The 21,199-nt window shown below is 36.3% G+C and overlaps 1 protein-coding gene across 11 annotated transcripts in view; it reads right to left on the bottom strand.

Moving 5' to 3' along the window:
• The window catches only part of MYO6 (myosin VI), a 120,987-nt gene that overhangs the window by 62,571 nt on the left and 37,217 nt on the right, over positions 1–21,199 (bottom strand). For all 11 annotated transcript variants that reach the window (XM_068937576.1, XM_068937577.1, XM_068937578.1 and 8 more), the window contains exons 3-9: positions 19,279–19,348; positions 14,370–14,443; positions 12,175–12,304; positions 11,047–11,152; positions 9,071–9,126; positions 6,726–6,823; positions 4,776–4,940 (exon numbers count right to left, since the gene is read on the bottom strand). In XM_068937576.1, the coding sequence (XP_068793677.1) occupies positions 4,776–4,940; positions 6,726–6,823; positions 9,071–9,126; positions 11,047–11,152; positions 12,175–12,304; positions 14,370–14,443; positions 19,279–19,348 (699 nt within the window). The remainder of the gene's footprint in view (positions 1–4,775; positions 4,941–6,725; positions 6,824–9,070; positions 9,127–11,046; positions 11,153–12,174; positions 12,305–14,369; positions 14,444–19,278; positions 19,349–21,199) is intronic.

Genomic DNA, 21,199 nt, shown 5'->3' with positions numbered 1-21,199 from the left:
GTCATTTGATCACAAGACAATGCCTTTCGTATGAAAGCTAAAAAATCAAGTAAACATACATACTAACTTTAGGAGAAATTGTATTTTTTTAAGCACAGAAGACACAGCCTGAGATAGCCATGTATAGCATCTAAGTATCATTGCACTTTGTTCTCCGGATTTTTTGGGGGATTTTTTTTTCATTGCCCCATTATAACTTTAAGTGATCCAAACATACGGCAACTTTATTTCTTCTCCAGAAATTAGGATCGGGAAAAGAATTCAGCTTCCCCTATCCCTCAGCTATACTCCAGGTTCACATTTATTGTGCACCCTCTTTCAAAGCCATCTGGACCTATTCAGTGGCTGGGTTCAGGATAGGATTATTTAATGGCTTTGAATCTCTGAAAACTTATGCAGAGGAACCCAAAACCTAAGTAATCAGGACTGTATGAGTGTGTTGGCAGGAAGGGTTGGTAAAAACCGGGAAGAAAAACTTGCAGCTCTTCATAGTCCTTTGCCTAGTATATTCATTCTTCCTTGGGGGAAGAGGGGCTAACAGAGAGGAAGCCCCTAAGAGCACTGTCAAAATGCAGAAAATAGTTTAGGCAGGTGTGGCTGGTGCAGTTGTCTTGGCTCACATGCCCAAAGCAAGTAGGCACCTATCATCCTATGCCAAGACAGCCAAACGCCTGAAGAGATCTTGGCAGAATTGTATGAGACAAAGAGAGGCAGGGCTACTGGAGGAAGAAAAGAGCATTAAGTTAAATGAGTATCTAAAAAAAAAAAAAAAAACCTCCTTTTTTTAATACTCTTTCAGTTCTGTGAAAAATGAGAACTGCCTTCGATTTGAGATGGTCCTGTTTTCAAGTTAATATAATAAAGAGAAGCCAGAGAGTAAGCAAAACACATTTGAGTTTTAGGACCTAAGCGGACTCCAAGTTGGACTTTGAGCTGATAAACTAAAAACTCTAAGACAAGTGGCACAACTGCAAAGACGAATGGCCCATGAAAATTGCTTCTTTAGAGACTGATTTTTCCTAAATAATCAATGTAAGATGAATTTTGCCATAGGCTTTTCTTGTTATTCCTCAAAAAAATTAGCATTAATATCAAAATCCTGATCAAAATATTGATCAAACATCAAATACTGGTTACTATTAATATCACCATCTCTTATTAGAAACTGGAAAGATAGTATTTCTGTGATAATTTCAACAAGACAGACATGCAGTCAACAAAGAAACGTGGTAATAAAAAGTGACAATAACATGAAAGCCATTTTATCACAAGACCTGAAGCAGGAACAGAGAAAAAAGAACAAGATGGAAAAAATAATCCTGACAAAAGTAACATAAATTTAAGGAAAAAAATTAACCTTTTACAATTTTTTTTTTAAATCTCCTATAGATTGATATTTCATGAAAATACAGTGTAATATGACTAATCTTTAAGTATACTTATATTAATTTATGTATAAGCAAAGATGCATTCTCTGAGATCATGACATGACGTATTCTCTGAGCAATTTGTTTTTAATTAAAGACCATCTACTTTTAAGCTTCAGAAGGGAAAAAAAGAAAAAGCATTCAGATTATTTTAAAATTAACATTTACGGTGAATCTTTCACAGACAGCAAAGAACTTAGGATTTAAATACGGACTCCTGGTACAGCAATAAGACATTCTGAATGGAAAGGAAAGGACTTGCTGTAAATTCAACAGAAAACATAAAAATCATATTACAGTGTGAGAAGGCCTGTGTGACCGTAAGCTCTTTATAAATGAAACAGGCACAGTAAGCGTATTCTATAGAGGTACTTATGCTGTTCAGCACTGTGCAGCACCAGCCTGATTTTAAGTAGGTCATAATTCTGACCTTGACACCTACAGCTTCGTGCGCTCTCATAAGCAGAGTTTTTGATTAAAAAATTCCGAAGAGTTGGCAGGTAGTGTATTCAGTTATAGAATTAAAAATCTATCAACTACAAGAAATTAGTATTAATGGAAAAGAGACTGCACAATAAAACTACAGATCTGAAAGATTTAGCTTTAAAATATACAGAAGAATGTTGCTTGCAGTAACTGCATAATAGAGAAGAAAGTTTTGAAAACTAGTTCCACGTTCCAGGTTCCAGCAACCTACTAAGTGACCAGTCTACAGCTGCCTTTCGCACAATGAGTGCACTACTTTAGGTATAAAACTATAGCAGAAACTTCCTACCTTTAAGGCTTCTAGCCCTCAGCTGAATTTTGATACAACTGAATACAAAAGTCATTGGGGACAGTAACGGATAAGCACAGTCTGACAAGTTTTATTACTTTAGAAAAACAAGCAGGAAAAAACACCAACAGAAAACCGAATGAGCATATTAGCATATACTTTGTTACCCAGTGCACCTTACCCTGTTTAAGGCATAGGAAGTTTACAGAGATGACAGTCAATTAACATATGTTCTCAGAATTGCACATGCTCTCCAAGTTTGGGTTAGAAAAGCTCTTTCAAGTCTTAGGCAGGGCCTTGTTCTGTGTACTCTAGGAATACACAGATTTCTGCTTCAGTGACACTCCAAGCCCAGCCCAAGACAAGAGACAACGGATAGATAAAGACAAATGAGAGAACAAAAACAAACAACTGACTAGCATTGAGCAGTAGGATGCACCGTCACCTCAGCACATTGGTTTGCCAATCTTTTTCTTCTTTTAAATAGAAACCAAGCTGGTATTTGTGGATGTCTGCAGTTCAAATATCATTGTCAGAAGGAAAAAAAAAAAAAAACAGTAGGCTTATATATGAATAATTAAGTATCAGGTAACGGAAGTACAGGGTGATTGAAGGCAAGAGTCTTTACCTTATTAGTAAATTGGAGATGAAAATATAAGATGAGAATGAGCTTAGGATGCTGAAAGTGAAGACGGAAGCGAAGATGGAAGTTTCCTTTGAAGTGAAATAGAAGGGACAGTCAGGAAAACAATGAAAAACAGTCCCATTGGTGAAGTTACTCTGACTGGATATGAGTACAACAATAGTCGTTTCTCAAGGAAAAGAAAATGACTGTAATAATCACGGCGTAAAACAGTGAGAAATTAAACAAGAATTTAAAAATGAAGGAAATGGAGTCACTCAGGCCAATAAAAAAAGCTAAAAAAAAAAGTAGAGAGGAAGAGAAATTTTTGACCAACAAGAAGGAAACCAAAACAAAACAAAGTCTGCTGCACAGAAGTGAGAGAATCACTTGTCTTTTCTGAAAACAAATCAGGGAGATTTGAACAGCTAGAGAAGTGGAAGAGACAGGAGGAAAGCTGGAAGAAAAAATAAAAAAGTTAAACTGAAGTAAAACAGTTCAGCAGGAAAATGGGAGAGAAAGAATCTAAGAACTAAATGGCCGTACAGAAAGCCAGCTTGTTCATGGCATTTCCACCAGAAACCTAACACAGAATCAGGATTAATCAGGGGTGACCACATGATCTCAAAAAAGGGCAAAAACATCCAGAAAGAAAGCCTGGGGGGAAGAGAAGGCAGTAAACAAATCAGAAGTCATAAGAACAGCTGGCACTGGGCTAGACTAAAAGATCTATATAATCTAGTATCTTATCTTCAACCACGACCGGTATTTCATCCAAGAATTCTACTACTCCTTCCTAAATTGGGCTGACAAAACAGAGCAAACTATTACAAATGCAGATCTATGTAGCAGCATAACACACTGTTTCATTCTCAGTTCCATTCCTAAAGTTCTGTTCTGCTTTTTCTCTGCCACTGTAAGCTGACAGTTTTTAAAAAGTATTCACAACAATTCAAGTCCTATTTCCTCCATGTTTAAGTCTATTATCCTTTGGGTATAGTTAGGTGTACTACATTCAGCACTGATTTAATTTGCATTTTACTGGCCTTTCCATGACTGCAGTGACTGGAACAGTGACAGGTTGCGGAAAGACAAAAATTCAGAGATAATAAGTCATCCTGAGGAAACAATAAAGTAGAAGAAAAATGAGAGGGAGAATCACGCTTAATGAAGAGAAGCAATCTTGGCAACAAGGGTTGAGCATGGCCTTCAGGTCAAAGGGAGAAAAAAGGGTAAGCTTTCAGCCTAAAGGGACTGAAGGGTATTACCATATTAACAGGAGTGACCAAGAATGACAGAGAAGTTGGAAGAGAGGAACGGCAGAGGTTCTGAACTGGAGAAAATGACAGATATGCAGATGAGAACAAAGTACATCAAAGAGTAGGGAAGAAAAAATAAGCGATGTGAAAGCACAAGGACTGTAACAGAGACGCATGAACACCTTGTCACCATGGTGGTGATCCTAGGTGGGAAGCGTGAGAAAAGAATAATTCAAAAGATAGAAACAGAGGATGCAATTCCTAAGTCTTCCCCAAATGCACAGTAAGAGGAGGAAGGAATAAATGCTTTTTTTTTTCCCAGGATAATTTAAAGATGGGTTACCCACAGAACAGTTAGATCACAGTGGAAAAAAAAAGTTCACATTTTATACTTCAAGAAGAGCCCATAACAAAAGTAGTAGCAGCCGGGTATGCAACAGTACATTTTCAGAAAAAATAAGGATTCCTCAAATTTGAAAGGGAAGAAAAAAAGTGCAGGGAATCTTCCGATATGGAAAAAGGGGCAGACAGGCAGCCTTTTATCAGGATCAATTAGATTTTAACAAAGAATGGTTCTTTTCAGAATTCTGTAACTGAAAAAGAGTCTGTCAAAGATAATAAACTAATATCTACATGAAAAATCCATGCATGGCAATATGAGCAATTTTAGAAACACTGACTCCAATACTCACCCTAAAGTTGTCAGGAGAGCTTAAATATAGCTTTTGCCTAATGTCTTCTGGAGCACCAGCACAGAGCCTGTAAAAGATATGATAATTCCTCTCTTCTTTGCCTTGCACACAGATTCTAGATTTCTCCAGAAGGTAATGTGATACAAATCCACCAACCACCGAATTCTAGGAGGAAGAAATATTTTTCTGATTACTTGAGTATTTTCCGGTTTATTTCCAAGTCAGGAGTTTTCAATTTATATTTGTCTGATCATGGTTCTTTCAACGGACACTGCTCAAGAAAATATCACAATATCTCTACACCTAACATGTATTAAGCTTGAAGAAGAAACTGTTATCTTTACTATAGCTTTTTTTCCTCCCTTTATTTATTGCACTTACATACATTGCTCTAATATTAAAGAGCGGTCTGCCTCATACCCATAAAGAGAAATTCTTGCCAGTAATTCCTGCAAAGAGCTCTGTTATAACGAGCCTTACACTTTCAGTGGACATCAGTAACTGACATTATAGTGCTATTAAAACTCACTGCATTTCACTGAGATTTTTGCAAAATCGAAGACAGGGAGCAAATTACAGAATACACATTTGGACAACATCTTAGAAAGATAATTATGAGTAAACACCTCTATTCCGAACACTTGCACTTACTTTCTGAGATAGAAGTCTAACAGAGTTTTTTTGCATGTAAACTTGGTATGTGCCTAGACATTTCTCAACAGTAAGGAAGTTCTTACTCTTATGGCCATTACAGCAACCAATAAGACCTTACTGACTGTTAATTTTGACCACAGCTAGGCAGTCATTCATTCATTCAGGACAACCCAGTGTTGTACTCATCTAGGAATACAGACCTAATATGGTCCCCAAGAGCCCTAGGAAGTCTTGTAAAAAGGGGGCTCAGATAAACAGACTGATCTTACAGCGGAAAGCTGAAATAAGCTGAGTAGTTCCTGAAGATGTTCTGAGCACTATTTGCTTCAGTTGAAGCACTTAATGCTTCATGCTAAAACACCATGGTCAGTTGACAGGACAGGCATGCACCATGCCAAGTGGAACTTTGGGGTTCTTTCCATAATTTTGTTAATACGGACTGAACCAACAGATAAAGTCCCTCTCCCCTTGAAGGAGTTTAGTTATTTACTATCCAAAGTGTTAAGCAAAGATCTAAAGTTCAGTTACAGAATTGAGCAATGAAAACTTGGGAAAGGACTACAAGCTCAAGACCAGACGGTGAGCTCCAACTCTGCATGAAGGAACTGAAACAATTTGCTTCTTTACATCCTCAGCCAACATGACAATGAGGAAGCACATACATCATCTCTACAGGGATCGTCAACAAGTCCTCAACTTGAATGTGCTGGACAGACACAGTCACCCTTAACTGTGGAATGTGTGTACACATAAACTCTCCAAACAAAACTATGCACAAACAAAGAAAATTCTTTCTAGGCTACACAGTGAATAGTACTTTTGACACAAATGAATTCCATGACTCTGTCAGATACATAATATTGATGTAAGGTCCCAAAATGTCAAACAAATACATGAAAATATGAATACTTAAAAAGACACATGTTTATATCTGTTGGTATATAATAAGTAATCCATGTTTATTTATGCATTAAAGAAACGTATAAATACTTAAGAGCGCTAAAGTTATTTTTTACGCATGCCCCTCCCCTCTGCCCTGCTTTCTTGCGAATAAGGCAACTATTTTTCTTCTTTTGTGAAGAAAGTAATTTTCCCACTGGCTTGACCCACAGTTTTCCACTAACGACAAAATACCGTGTGGCTTCAGTTTTCAGTCTGACAGAAAACAATCTGAGGCAGGAAAGCAGGATAGTTGGTTATCTTGCACCATATATCAACTCAACTGTATTCAGCTCACTTCCAGTGCATTTCCATTTAAGTGCAAAATCATTACTATCTGTATCAAAATCCCAGTACCTTCTCATTGAAGTGAATTTCTACAAATTTCCCAAAACGACTACTATTGTTGTTGCGAACAGTCTTTGCATTTCCAAATGCTTCTAATAGGGGATTTGCTGTTAAAAAAAGTTAAAATTTGATCAATAAACTATCAAAACGAAAAGAGAACAATTGCATACTAATTATTCAGGGTATTTACTGGGAATAAGGTTTGACTATTAAAACAAAACCTATTACCTATTAGGAATAATCAATTTTGCAAACGGTACTAGATGTACTGTGGTGGAATTTACAATCAAGTGAATAAAGTGCTTAGGTATCACGCACACGGCAAGGTTTTTGAATCGATACTATAAGAAATTCAGAGACTATCACTGAAAATGATCCAGTGATATTCTCCTACAAGGAGCAGGCATACAACTGATATATAAACTATATGAGACAACAGTCAATTTGAGACTTCCCAATGAATTGTCATTCATAAATCTAAATTACCCACTTATCCCACAAACAAACATACTAGCTGAACATCATGCATACAACATGTTAGACCAATTAGGAATGGAAAAAAAAAAGTATTAGAAGAGTGTGCTGATTTCAAAAACAACTTCAAAACGCTTTTTCAAACATTAGCTCAAGTAAGTGATTGAATGATTTTATTTTTCACTGGCTGCAGAATTTATGTGCCTCAAAGAAGAGCCCTTACAGAAAGCGTGACAGCAATAAGGCATATATATTAAACATGCACAATTTAAGCAGATTGCAAATGCTTATTAGTTATGCAACACAAGGGTTCTGGAAGACTATTTTACTAGCTCTGAAAATCAGCTGCAGATCTAAGAAAATTACTTTTCTGATTCATGCTAACAATAAGCCACAGAAAATATCAGCAAGGTATTTTAAGGTTTTTAGCTAAAAACACATTCTAGAAACTATGTGAGCAGAAATTCAGATTTAAAACTTCATTGATAAACGTACACAAATCTGCTCCTACAAAAATTAAAGTCTCACAAAATAACTACAATGGTTGGATAAATTAAGGGTGATAGTGCATCATTTATTAGGAAAACATCTGCATTAACTTTTTTTTTTTTTGCTTTTGGCTAGGTTTTTTTTTTTTTTTTTTAAATAGAAGTGTATGGAAATGAAAATCTGATTTTCAAAACTGCCATATTAAGATATATCTGATAACTATTCAGACATCCAAGTATCTTACATAATATTAACATTTTTGAAGTATGGATTAGGAATAAAAAGAGGGCAGGAAGTCTTTCAGATAGGCTAAAGGTTCCTCTAGTAAAACAGATGCTGTGAGCATGCTCATTCAGGTTGTGCCCCAAAACTTTAACACTCATGCATCAGATGCTGTTTTAGACTAAAAATACTTTTCTAAAAATACCTACAAGTACCAATTAACTTTATGGCATATTGTGACAGGCATTATCCAACTCTTGGCCACTTTCTGAGTTCCTTCAGTACACAAGAGATTTCATTAAGGAACTGGTTTAAGCAATCCTACAGCAACAAAAGACTAAAGTCCACAGTATTTCTTTTGAATAATCCAGCGGCTCGCATTTGAAAACAGAAACATTCACAGTACAGGAAAGCAAATTTTTATGTAAGAAAGACAGTGAGGGCAATTAAACTATGAACTAAAACTACAATAAGCTACAGAAGACTAACACTGAGAGATGAAGCATTTCGGGGAGTGGTTGGTTGTTTGGTTTTGAGATATTTATGTTTACTCAAAAAGTTATTTCATGTTCAAGTAGGAAGTGCCTATAACATTTAAAAAGATAAACTAGATGTTCAAAACAGTATCTCATCTTCTGGTGTTTTTCAAGAGTCTATTATAAAGACAGACACAATAAAGAAGAGATGAAAGTGTTCATGCAAATGAATTGCTTAATGACAAATAAACACAACAGAAAAATGACCCAGAACACTAGATCAGAGTTTAAAAGAACTTCATTGCTCTACCCATCTTCGAGAACTTCATGGTGGGGAGGAGGAATTACACCTTTGTGCTACCCACAGTACTAATGAGAACATAATCTTGTCCTTGGAGATTTCATACAGTGTAAAATCCAGTCCTGGATACATCTATGTGTAAACTTTCACACTTGAACATCTTCTAGATGGACCAGAAGTAATATATGACATTATACTAAGTAAAAACAAAGCAAATCACAAATGAGAAATAACTTGCCAGAAATTGGTATCAAGGTAACCTAACAGTAAATTATGCTGTAGGAAGTCTGGTAATATTATCAACCTAGCTTTTATTTATTGTTGTTTAACATTTCAAATTTGAAAAAAAACTTGAAACATTTTGCAACTTTTAGTTTAATAAAATACAATACCTTCTACAATTCTGTCATCAATATCTTGGCCCGTACCATAGGACTCTGTCAAATACCTGCAGAGTAAGATAGAAATGATTGATACGTTCCATTTGTCAGGTTACTTAAATTCAATGGGGTTTACTATGTTTGTGCATCATACTTGCTAGCCATTTGGCTAAAGGGAGAACAGATTGATTACAAGTCCCAAGTACCTAAATGCTTTTAAAATAAACACAAGCAAGTTGACTGTTCTTTTGTTAGAAGATACATTCTTGGAGACCCCAGAATTTTTACATTAATTCCAGACACATTTAGAAGTTACTTTCACATATTCATACGGAAATTACTTTTTGTATAAATATACTGAATATATGACTGTGCTACTGTACTTATTATTAATCTCCATAAGCTCACGAATGTTCACATATACTTCCTAAAGTTAAGATTATTTCCATGCATACAGCCTCTGTGTTCCTAGCCACCGGTATTAATGAAAATCCCACATTTACACTGTGAGACAGGAAACTGCAGGTGCATAATTAAGCTAAGCTCCAATTTAGCAACTGAAAAAAGAATTCGAAAATAGGAAAATAAACCCACAACATACTTGCTCCGAAGTTACAGCTTTTTTCTGAGTACAAAGGCATACTTTCTAAAAATTTACAAGTAAATCTGGGTCGTTTTAAAAATAGTTCTCAAAATGAGGCCTTTCAAAAAAGTTTAGTAGTATTAAGAAATCTATATTAGTACTCTTCTGATTACATGAAGGGAAAAAAAAAACTTCCTACTTTTAAAACTCGGTGACATTGCGTTCACAGACTACATTGGGGCGAGTGGTAGAGCCAAGTAGCCACAGTGATCTTTCCCTGCCTTGTAATTGGAACTTCCTGGCTGAGAAGCAGAAGAATACTTCCTTGGAGAACATTCCTCAGGGGATGTTCTCATAGCGCCTGCTGTTTTTTTCTGTTCTTAGGAGGATCAAGTTTGTTGGAGTTGTGTTCAGTTAAGATATCTCCTATAAAAACTATTACCATCACCTTGCAGTAACTCTTAACAGCTATCCATTCAAGTTACACAAGGTAGAGAAGAACCATATAAAGAACAAATGACCAACTGTCACAATTCTTCCTGGGATTCAGTAGATAAGACCACTACCCCACACAGATACTAGCGAACACATGAGAAAAGGGAATTAAAGATTTATACAGGGAAACAAGGACAATGGGAACAGAATGTATATGTGCTGCCTTCGCTGTGCTTCCCTGGAGAATCATGCCACCTGTAAAGGCCAGTTTTAACTGAGCAGTGTGCTTCAGTTATGGTGTTCCAAAGAGATCTAAAGCAGTTAAAGTATAATGCAAATACAGTCAAAAATATTAAGATAATCTAAAAGTGAAGTAAGGGCACATATCAGCAACATGACCTCCCTGTAGTCTAAGGTTCTTCATTTAGTATGTGTCATACATGAATATCAATTAAATTAACGAATCCCTTTATTCAATATTTATTCAGGAAGTTAAGGTAGAAGTACATTTCAGAATCCCTGCAGTCATCCCAAAATCCAGAGTTAAAACCTTGGATAGGCAAACAAGTTAAAGAAACAAAGAAAAGGAAAGCAGAGAAATGCACATTTATGGCAAAAACGAACACTGTCGTGCAAGACACTTAAAATGTCTAGTTTTGTTTTCATCTGTTCTAGGAGCACCACATCAAAATGACGGCATCATAAACCATAATAACTACACGATGGCTCTACAACTGAGTAGGTTTCTTGAAAATATAGTCATCTTCACATGTTATCATGTCAGCCTGCAAGTTTAACCCTATGAATTGGTTGTATTACTGTGTATGTGGAAGCATATATCTATCTTCCTGAATTGTGTCCTAAAGCTACTTTACTGTCATTGACTACCTTACAATTAGCTCTGTTTGCATGTCAAACAAATGCATCAACATAAGAGATTCCTGAATAATTTTGATCTAAAAGCACAAACCTCAAAACAAATTTAGTGTTTTCTGTCTTTCCAGCTCCCGATTCTCCAGAAACTATGATGGACTGGCTCATCTTGAGTACTTTCATATCACGAAATGCTTTATCAGCTTAAACAAAAAAAAAAAAATTAAACATGATAAAAATTATGTTTGCAACTCTTCCTGAATATTAAAATAGAAGTTAATCTATAATACAAAAATGAAAAATTAACATTTTAAAGAATGAAAAGCAAAGTTTTTCAATCAAGTGCATTACAACCAATTAAAGTCTGGTTCCCTTTAAATTATATTACAATTGCCCACCCTTCAACACTGACATATAAGAGCAATAAGTCTTTAAATACTTACTGACCTATATCCAGGACAAAGCGTAACAAAACATGAACAACCACCTAGCACTAAATCTCCAGAATGAAATATATTCACAAAATAGCTTAAGATTGATTTTGATTTATTATATTTTTTTAAAGGAAATTGTCAGCTGCGCTTTCTAACAAGTAACATTTGAGACAAGGATACATCGAGAAACGCTTTGGTAATTTTCTGATTATGCAACAGGTACGAAAAAACGAGCTATTTACACTTCAAAAGGCATTTGATTACCAAACAAAACTCACACAAATAGCTTTAACACACTGAGAAGGGTAGCAACAAATCAACTGTAGATTTGTAGTTTGCACTTTTTTTCCTTGAACGCTATTACTTGTAAAGTGACTAAAATCAAGTTTGTCCCATTAAACCAAACCTATAAAAAGAAACAGCGCATGTGCTCTGGCAATATGCCAAAAGAGAAAGGAAATCACGAAAGACAGTGCCAGTTATAATTATGTCACTCTTCACTTCTAAAATTTGCATTTGTTATTTCTATGATTGTAAATTACATTTATTGAAACTGCTGAGATATAAAACACTGAAGGTACAGAATAATCCCCTTTAGCTGCCAGGATTTCTCATTTCCAGATTCTTCAAATTGCACAGCAAATATTGGAAGATGTGCAATTTTACTAATTGGTGCTTTTAGTTTATAATAGTTGAAAGCAAATGAGTTATGTTACAGAAGGCAATAAACACATAACAGCAAAGCGTTTAATACTTGTTTCATAAAAGACAAATACAGATTCAGTACATACCAACTGCAAAAACGTGTGGTGGTAACGTTCCAAGTGATCTCCCTTGGTATTTTTTAATGGTTTCTGAAGAATAAAACTTAGGTATATCAAAATATGGATTCACTGCAATAAGAATGTTGGCTACATAAGTCTGTGAAAAAAAGAATTAATAGCAAACTATTAGCTAGTATCCAACCAAGTAGTTGACAGCAATTTTCAATTACTATTGAAGACTACAGCCTTTTCCTCAAGTTACAAAAAATAGAATGAAGGTAGGAGACAAGAACATTGGTAAGCAAATCTCTAAGTATAACAATTACATTACCATTCTCTCTGGGTGATGCAGATACAAGTAAAGGACATGTTTTCAGAGTTGCTTTAATTGCCTTAGAGGCTCCTCTGTGAAAAATCACTTCTCAGGAGAATTTCCTAACCACTTAGCTGTGAAGTATGTTCTCCATTTGACCTTCCTCCTTCTCCTTTTAATTTATTTCCCATTATATGATCACAGACAAGATATCATTGCCTCCCCCTCAAGAGCCAATACACCGGCTAGCATCATGCAATCTCCTCCAATGAGGGGAAAATTTTTCAATATCAAATGGAAATAACTCAGCAGGAAGGAACGACAGAATCCTGCCTGGGAACATGCTCAAGCCAGGCAATAAAAGCATTCAGTTGAGAGAAATTAGCTATGGCTGGTTCCACAGTGAGAAACAGAATACAAATATTCTCTAATAGAGGAGGAGTTCGAGAAAAATCTCAAAGCAAGACTGCTTTTTCTCTTTCTGCAGAACAAGGATAACAACGGGTAAGTTTTCTAAGGTTTCTGAAAAACTTTCATGATTTGGTTATAATGATCAGATGACATATAAGGACAGTTAGATGTCTGAAGCATTAAAAAAAAGCAGATTTGCAGGAAAGGGCCCTCAGAAACAACAAAAACCTTCAGCTTCCATAACTTTTTTGGTTTGTTGTTACTGAGATCATCATATCCCAAGACGACTGAAATTTGGATGCTATCATGACATGTTGATAGAAGGCTGGACCACACACCATATACAAATTTTCTTAAGTACTTCTATTCTCACCATTTATTTCACTGAAAGAAAAAAAATATACAGAGCTCTTCAAAAGCTGCAAGTTCTAATATTAGTTTCCCTCTTGATAACACAAAAATATTATTAACGAGCACTAAAAAGGCAAAAAAATGTTGACTCAAATGGTATCTTAAAGTTAAAAGGGAAAGACAGTTAAGATACAAATTGAGTTTTTTATTATTTTTTAGAAAACACTCTCAAATCAGGGTAACTTAAGTTGCATTTCTTTAAAATGAAGGAAGGCTCTATGAAGCTAAGTACTATTCTAGGGAATGATTACTTCAGTTTTAGAATTTTATTTTATTGAGTTTTTTGGTTTTGTTGTTCTTTTTTTTGCTTTTTCCAGAACAATATTCAAATGGCCATGTTTATTTATTTTACTTTAAAGATGATGCTTGATCTTGATCCCATAAAGAATTTATAGCTGTGTAAAGTTAACCAAAACAAGGCAAAACAAATACACTTTCTTTGTATATACACACAGACACACAAATGAGTTTAACTCTAAATCAATACACTACAGAACATCGTGGTAACACAAGGGTAGATTAGCTTAACATTGATGCTTAGAAAACATGAAGGAACATCATTTATTATCAGTAGCCGGCTTTCTATTAACCAAGAAAAGAGAGAGAGAGAAACAGAGAGAAAAGAAAACTTATCTTTCTTCCACTTCACAGCTGTCAGTGTCAGGGCAGATGGCAAGGACAAAATGTAATTTAGTCAGAATTCATTAAGTACAATTAGGCAATTTGATAGCAATATAAAAGATTAAGATGGACATCTGAGCTAGGAGGTGTCAAAGGAGGCACCTGTTTGCTTCGTTCAAAAATAATGAAGAAAGGGAACCATCTTTGGTAACAGGCTCTCTCCTGACAGAGCAAGCTACCTGTAGGAACGCACTTCTGTGATGTAATGCTACGCTCTAGTCGCAACTAAACAGTCAAGGTACGGTGTTCCAAAAAGGCCTAAAACCTCCTAAGTCCCAGAGTTATCATTTCTGCTTACTCTCCATGATAGAACAAAAAGAACAAAAAACATGTTTTTTGTGAGTTGAGGTTTTTTTTTGAAAGGATTTTTACCATTAGACGGTTTGACACGACATGCAATACTTACATAAATTCTGTCTTTACTGTACCGAACTTTGATATTGTGAAGGAGAGTGGCTTCATTTAAGTACATAAGGGAACCTGCAATTAAAAGACAACCATAAGAGAGTTAAGAACTCAGGACTACCTTAGTGTATGGCCAGGCAACTAGAATTTAGCCTTTTAAAATTTAGTTTTGCTTTCCCTCTCTTTGGTTACAGTTTAATCCTATCATTTCTTCACACTCTCCAGAAGCAGAACTTAAAAAGTATTTTTAAAAGGTTTCACTGTACGTTGTACAACAGTAGTTAAAAGTTGCTGAACGTGGAATTAGACGATAGAGGTCTCAACACAGACCCTGTGAAAGAGGTAAGTCTGAAGCTCTCTTTTAACAGCCTTTCAGATGAGCACAGTGCACTTCCCTCCATGCCTATCAAAATCCATAACACTGCTTTCTTCCTTCCAACTCTGCAGTCTCTGCAATGATGTGCACGGAATAATACCATCTAACTGCTTGTTCTGGGTGATTTTTAGATGTTGTATTATGGATTCCATGAGTATTTTCTAGAGGCAGCAATAGGTGTCATTCTGACATCAGGTACCAATGCAACCTTTTAAGTCTCATTTCTGAACTTTGTTCCACTTCAAAGAAACTGTTAGAAAAAAAAAGTTAACACAACAAAACCTAGCTATTTTTGTTTAAGTCTGTGAACGTAAAATAACTGAACTAACATTGCTGAAATGTTAGCAAAAGGCAGCGCAAGGCAGAGAGCAAGCACACACAGAAAGTTTCAGACCTTGCAGATTAACGTTCTGGCAAAGCTAGTCCTTGTTTTCAGCTATAAAACACCGGAAAGTGTTAAGCAGCCTTAATTACAAAGGTCATTACCAGCTCCCACTGTAACAATATTCAAAACATTATTCCTAAACCTACTGAGGGCACTACTTACTCCACAGCCTCAGTTTTCAAATATGTTCAATCCTCTTTCTATCCGCTTGAAATTCGAATGCAATTTTTTTTGTCTTGTTACAACGAACCGACTAACATACTGATAAACCCTGAAGTACTCACAGCACTTAAAAGAAAATAAAAAAAAAGTTCTATACTTCTTTTCTTTTTTTTTTTTTTAAACAAAATTAACACTGTGCTTTTAGTTATAACTCCTACTTCCTACCTCACATAAAGGTCATATACGCATTTCCAATCCACAGTAACCAAACTGTGGAAAGCTAATGCTGTTTCTGAATTCAGGACAAGGGAATCAAAGCCCTTTCAAGGGCTACGGCAGAGAAAATTGTATGCTAACTTATTTACACAGGTGTGCAAGAAAGACTGTCAATTCTTATCACCTAAAGTCAATCTTCTCAGGCCTCTCATCCAACAAGGAAGCCTGAAGCTGAGTAAGCTGCTCTTAGCTTCTCCTTTATGCTCCTTCCACTGAACCAAAAGATACTGGTAAGGGATAACGGGAGCTTTTCAAAAGCATCTGTGTTTTCTCTTTTAATGTTACACACGTCCTTCTGCAGTGGAACAAGGAGCAGCTTTGCCACCTACCACGTATACCAGACTAGCCTGAAGCAAAAGCAGGTTCAGTAACTATTTGCAGCCTCCCCCCAGCTTGCAAAGCACCACTGTATAATAGCACTTCCTTCCTTTACGTAACTAAATATAGCTTTACTTCAAACAGCTAGGGTCAGACACGTTTCGCAAAGGACCTTGCAACTTTCCAGGTTGTTTAGAAGAAACCACCTTCCTCCATAAAAAATCCCTCGTGCATACGTGCCTACGATGTCTGAAGGTGAGGCATGCAAAGGCACGCTTTTGCTTGATGCTACGCAGAATCTCCTTTTGGACCACAACACCCTTAACATCGGGCCTGCCTCCAATTCCTTCATGCAGTGTCAGGCCAGCACCGATCACCATAGCCCTTGCTCTGCCACCTGGCCAGACCTACTGCACATCAACGGTGTGGTCGCTCCAGGCACTTCGGGCTCGGGATGCGTGCACCACACAAGCACTCGCATACAGGTACTGCCCACCTGCCATCTCCTCCTCGCTTTCCCAGGCATTAAGGACCTGCCCACGGATTAAAGTCCACAAGCCTGAGAAAACGGCTCTAAAACCACAAATTGCAGGTCTCCTTTGACAGACGTATTTTTTCCTTCACCTCTTTTAATAAGGTCGTCCCAAAAAAAAGACATTAAAAGGAAACGAGCCAGGATCAGAAACTTGTGCTTGCTCTAACGAAAGTTAAGGAATTATTTTATAATAGTAGTTTGCATACACTTGAAATTCAAAGGGAACAATCCTCTCCTTTGACTGGGTCTTTGCAAGAACTTCTCCGAGTTTGCAGTGTATTTCAACAGAAGTGGTCATCACTTAAGCATGCTAATAAAAACTAAAATAATTATCCAAACAATAAATGACGCCAAGTTTCGATGTGTCCCCAATATTCTCTTAGCAAAAGGATGCCAGTCCTTGATAAAGGAATTATCCTGACTCAAAGTCAGGAATATCAATGTTAGATGTACTCACACTGGCTTTCTTGTGTACACAATGACACAAAGTTGTACAGAAAATATATATTTTTAATCATGTATACAAGGTTCAGCATCTATACAACAAATTTTTAAGATTCGCATTTGATACCCTATCCTCATTTTTTTAAACTTGTTTTACCTCAAAATTAAAATGTTTTTTCTTGACCATAAAAAATAAAAATTCCATATTTGTCCCTAATCCAATAATAATATCTATACAAAACTAAGACAAACTGAAGGCTAATTCGGCAGGATTACCTATCCTTAAATTGGCAGAAACAAGTCCTTAAAAATCTTACTGAGCAGAAGGAATTCGGGCAGCGGCAGCAAGCTGTTATGCTTTATATGCATGACGGCAAATCGCTGCCAAAGAGTTCTCATAGCAAGTTGTTCACAGTACAAGAGCATATCCCTGACTTCATTCTGGTAGCTAACACAATAACAACCCCCAACAACTAGAAGAGCGAATCACAAAAAAGTTAAATGCTTTGTCTCAGTACTGTTTGCAATATTTACTGAAAATTCACTTTTGAGGAAGGGCTAGACTCTTACAAAGGCATCTCTTGCAGCTGATGCTACAGCCATTAGGGATACGGAAGACTAAGAATGAAAAAAAAAAAAAAAAAAAACAACCCTCTATGCATCAGCAAATTACTCCCTAGAAAAGAGTTAATCACTAAAGCATGGGCTGGAATGGTAAATATATTAACTAGTTTTTCAGTATTTTTCAGAACAGTATTGTAAGGAGAGACTGAGAGTACACAGTATTTTATAAAATTTCCTAGAGATTTATGTGTACTCCGTTCTCCTTAAAGATCGATGATGCCAGCATAAATCCTCTCTGACAGAGAAGGAAGTGAAGTTGGGTTTTATATTATCCTGGAGATGAACCTCAATTACTGACTAAAAAGCATGAAGATATTGAAAGCCCAGAAGTAATATTTGATACAGAAAGGATGACAGGCCAGAACAGTTTTATATTTTAGCCAGGAAGCCAAAGAAGAAATTATTTCTGATAAAGACTATTTTAGCTTAATTGAATACTACTTCGCTGAAATATCAACTTATTCCCATAATCTAATTTCAAATTTCAAATCCCTGCCAAGTTAGTGAGGTGCTAGGACGCCTCTGTGAAATCATTATGACAGATGCACAAATTCAATGCATTTCCCTAATAATTGTTACGTACAGATAAACAGATATCAACTTTGAAAAGTTTCAACTTGCATAATGTTTACAAAAACGTATGTAACTGGAAAAAGGCCATCAGCTAGAAAACACCCCCCTTTGTTTCTTATCCATCTAAGTCAGATCGTAAGTTTCGGGTCTCATTTTCCTGTTCATTACAGACCAGCTGTACTTCCTGTCATGGGACATAAATACCATAGCCTATTCCACAATAGGAATTGTGGTTCTTAAATCATCTAAACAACTTTGAAGTCCTACGCTCTATTTATTTTAAATGAAGAACAAGAGAAGGTGCTTTTGCCCAGCGTTTAGAAGGTAATCAATATTTTGGCCAACCAGTAAATCCCACAGGAAACAAATGGGAAAGACAATTTCCTTCATAAGGTCGTCAAGATACAGTAATCTCTGTAAACAGATTTGTTCACACAGAGCAACGATAGCAAAATATTTGTTTAGAGTGGTCTAAAAGCTGCTGCTAGTTTATTGCTCTTTCGTGGTACTCTCTCTCTCTCCTCTCCCCAGGTTCGAATACGGTATTTGTTTTCACAAATCTAATCCATAAAATATCTAACAAAATAAAAACACCAGTGATGTTAACAGCGATGTGGGTTATATAAGTTCATCTCAAAACTCCTTCTCCAGAACCACTCTTGCATTGACTATATCCTGTTTCCTCTTGCAACGGCCCTGATGGGTCTGTACTCTACTCCAGCTTTGGGCAGGTTATCTTACAATTTATTTGCAACTACCTGTACCTCCAAAGGAATGCAATCCAAAACGTAGGTTACACACAGGAAAATACAGTATAGTACAGTTGCTGATAAAGAAGCAACTAATTTTTTTGCTGCACTACAAAAGATTTAGTCAGTCCCATAATGCTGCATGCAGTTGATCATGCATGCTGCAGTTAGTAACATCTGATGTGTATCTGAAATAAGTCAAATAGCAGCTGCATGTGGGAATAATGCAACCATGAGTTCCTTGTAAGTGCTCATCTGAAAATGAAAAAGGCCACAATAAATTATATGGGCAAGTTCTTAAAAATGGGCTTACTTCAGAAGTTTTAATGTTCATACACAAATTCAAGCACAGAAACAAAATGAAAAGACTGCAAGGAAGAAATAGGGAGCTGGTAAGGAAGCTATACGTTCTCTCCTGAACACAATTCATTTTCAAATAAGTACTTAGTGTTTAAATACATAACTCACAGTTATCTTCCACATCCTTTTTACTGTCCTCTTCTGCAGGAAACACTTGATTGATAGCAGCCTGGAAAGTCTGTTAGATGAAATATAATAACATTTCAGAATTCCATAACAATAGGAATACAGTTCGAATTTGTCTTATAACAGGTTGCAAGTAAACGCACGGTGATTGTGCATGGTTAAAATAAAGTTGCCAGCTATATAGTTCAGCACAGCAACTTTTAGAGTTACTAGATGCATGCAGGAGCTGCTACAATCACCATAATACGTATTTTAATAGCAACAATACTTAACACTTATTTCCAAAATTGTACATAATTATTGACACACAACAGCCACAAATAATGCCAAAAATAAGCATTATAAAAAAATTACTGCAAGTGGAACTGTAAAAAAACAAAACAAACCCAACTTTCTCAGTTTTGTAAAGCAGCTCAGCGAGTAAGAAACAATATATTAGTTCAGTACTGTTCGGACTGTGCTGTCATCATCATATACTGTTTTAAGATATAAACATTCAAACCACAAACACTCAATACATGATACAGTCCTCTGTATCCCCAAATACCATAGCTTCGGGTTGTTGCTTGCTTCTCCCTTCTCCCCTCCCCCCGCAAAATCAGTACTAATGTAGAACAAGAACTTCCTTCAACTGCTGCACTCCAGTTGCACAAAAAAGCCATTTATCACGTATTCAAGTCCAACTGGACAAATCAATAACAAAAGCAACTTTGTCTCTCTTTTGTTCTCCAGAAATCATAATTTACATTGTTTTAAAAAGGAAGGAAAAAAACATACGAGAACCCATGTATTACAGCATCTGCACAAAAACAAATACTGTGAGAGGTGGGTTTTTAATTATACATTTCTGTTTACAGGAGTACTACTTTGTTTGAGCTACCTATGAACGAACAAAAACCCTGCTGTATGCAATAAATATTACAGCCACCAAGCTGCCGCAGGCACAGTCTCCTTTCCTACACGGAAGTGAAGACTAGAAATCTAGTCTGCTCCCTCTAATTTTTCAAAAAACAAACAACCAGATCTAAGAAAATGACCTTAATAAATGAATTAGTTTGTTTATTTAAAACTGTACTCAGCAAGAGAGTCCCAGGAGAAATATCTCATATGAAAGTTCAGGAGAAATACAGAAGCTTGCTTAATCTTTGCTTCAATACAATAGAAGCAACGTACGTGGTCTTATAGCTTACACCATCACGAAGAGCCACAAATTCGAACTCACTTCGAAGCGGCAAGGTTTAACAACGTATCTGAGCCAAACTAATTGCTGCCAGTTGGAAACCAGTAAGTCTGCTATATGCCTCCCTACAACATTAGCCACGGTTTAAGTAATTATAGCCCTAATAAGTTCTCTTTTGCCATCCTCTTACCTGGATTTACTATAGGGAAAAAAAAAAAGAAATGAAAAACACAAAAAGCTTTCCTAAGGCAAAAGGAGCAGCACAATGACTTTGTAACGTCTGAACGTCGATCAGACCAAAAATCTCCAAAATACAGACCAACTATCTGCAAAATATCTTTTATCAGAATATGATGGAGCCATGGAGGTCTTTACCTACCTCAAGGTGTTGCTAGCTGCTATTCTGAGTCTGAGCATAGCGTAGAATCCCCCTTTCCTCCCTCTCAAAACGTTGCAGTTACAATACATTAGTTTTCAGAATTTTCTCTGCAAAACTGTCAGTGGTAAAGTTCATTGCATTGGATAAAAATGTAATTTAATACAGAGATTCCCATATATTCAGCTCATTCTGCATAAACCAATAGAAGCTTAAAAACAGCTTGACTGCCTTCCCAAAAGTCTAACTTCATTTGTTGTTCTCGTCTACCAAAGTGTAACCCAAGTGCAACCACCATTACAAAGACAATTTTTTTCACAGAATGAAGTAAGCATGATATACAGGTA

Source organism: Struthio camelus, chromosome 3, assembly GCF_040807025.1.
Source record: "Struthio camelus isolate bStrCam1 chromosome 3, bStrCam1.hap1, whole genome shotgun sequence".
Lineage (NCBI taxonomy): Eukaryota > Metazoa > Chordata > Aves > Struthioniformes > Struthionidae > Struthio > Struthio camelus.
The sequence above is the reverse complement of the archived record's forward strand: the minus strand, read 5'-3'. Positions and strand labels throughout refer to the sequence as shown.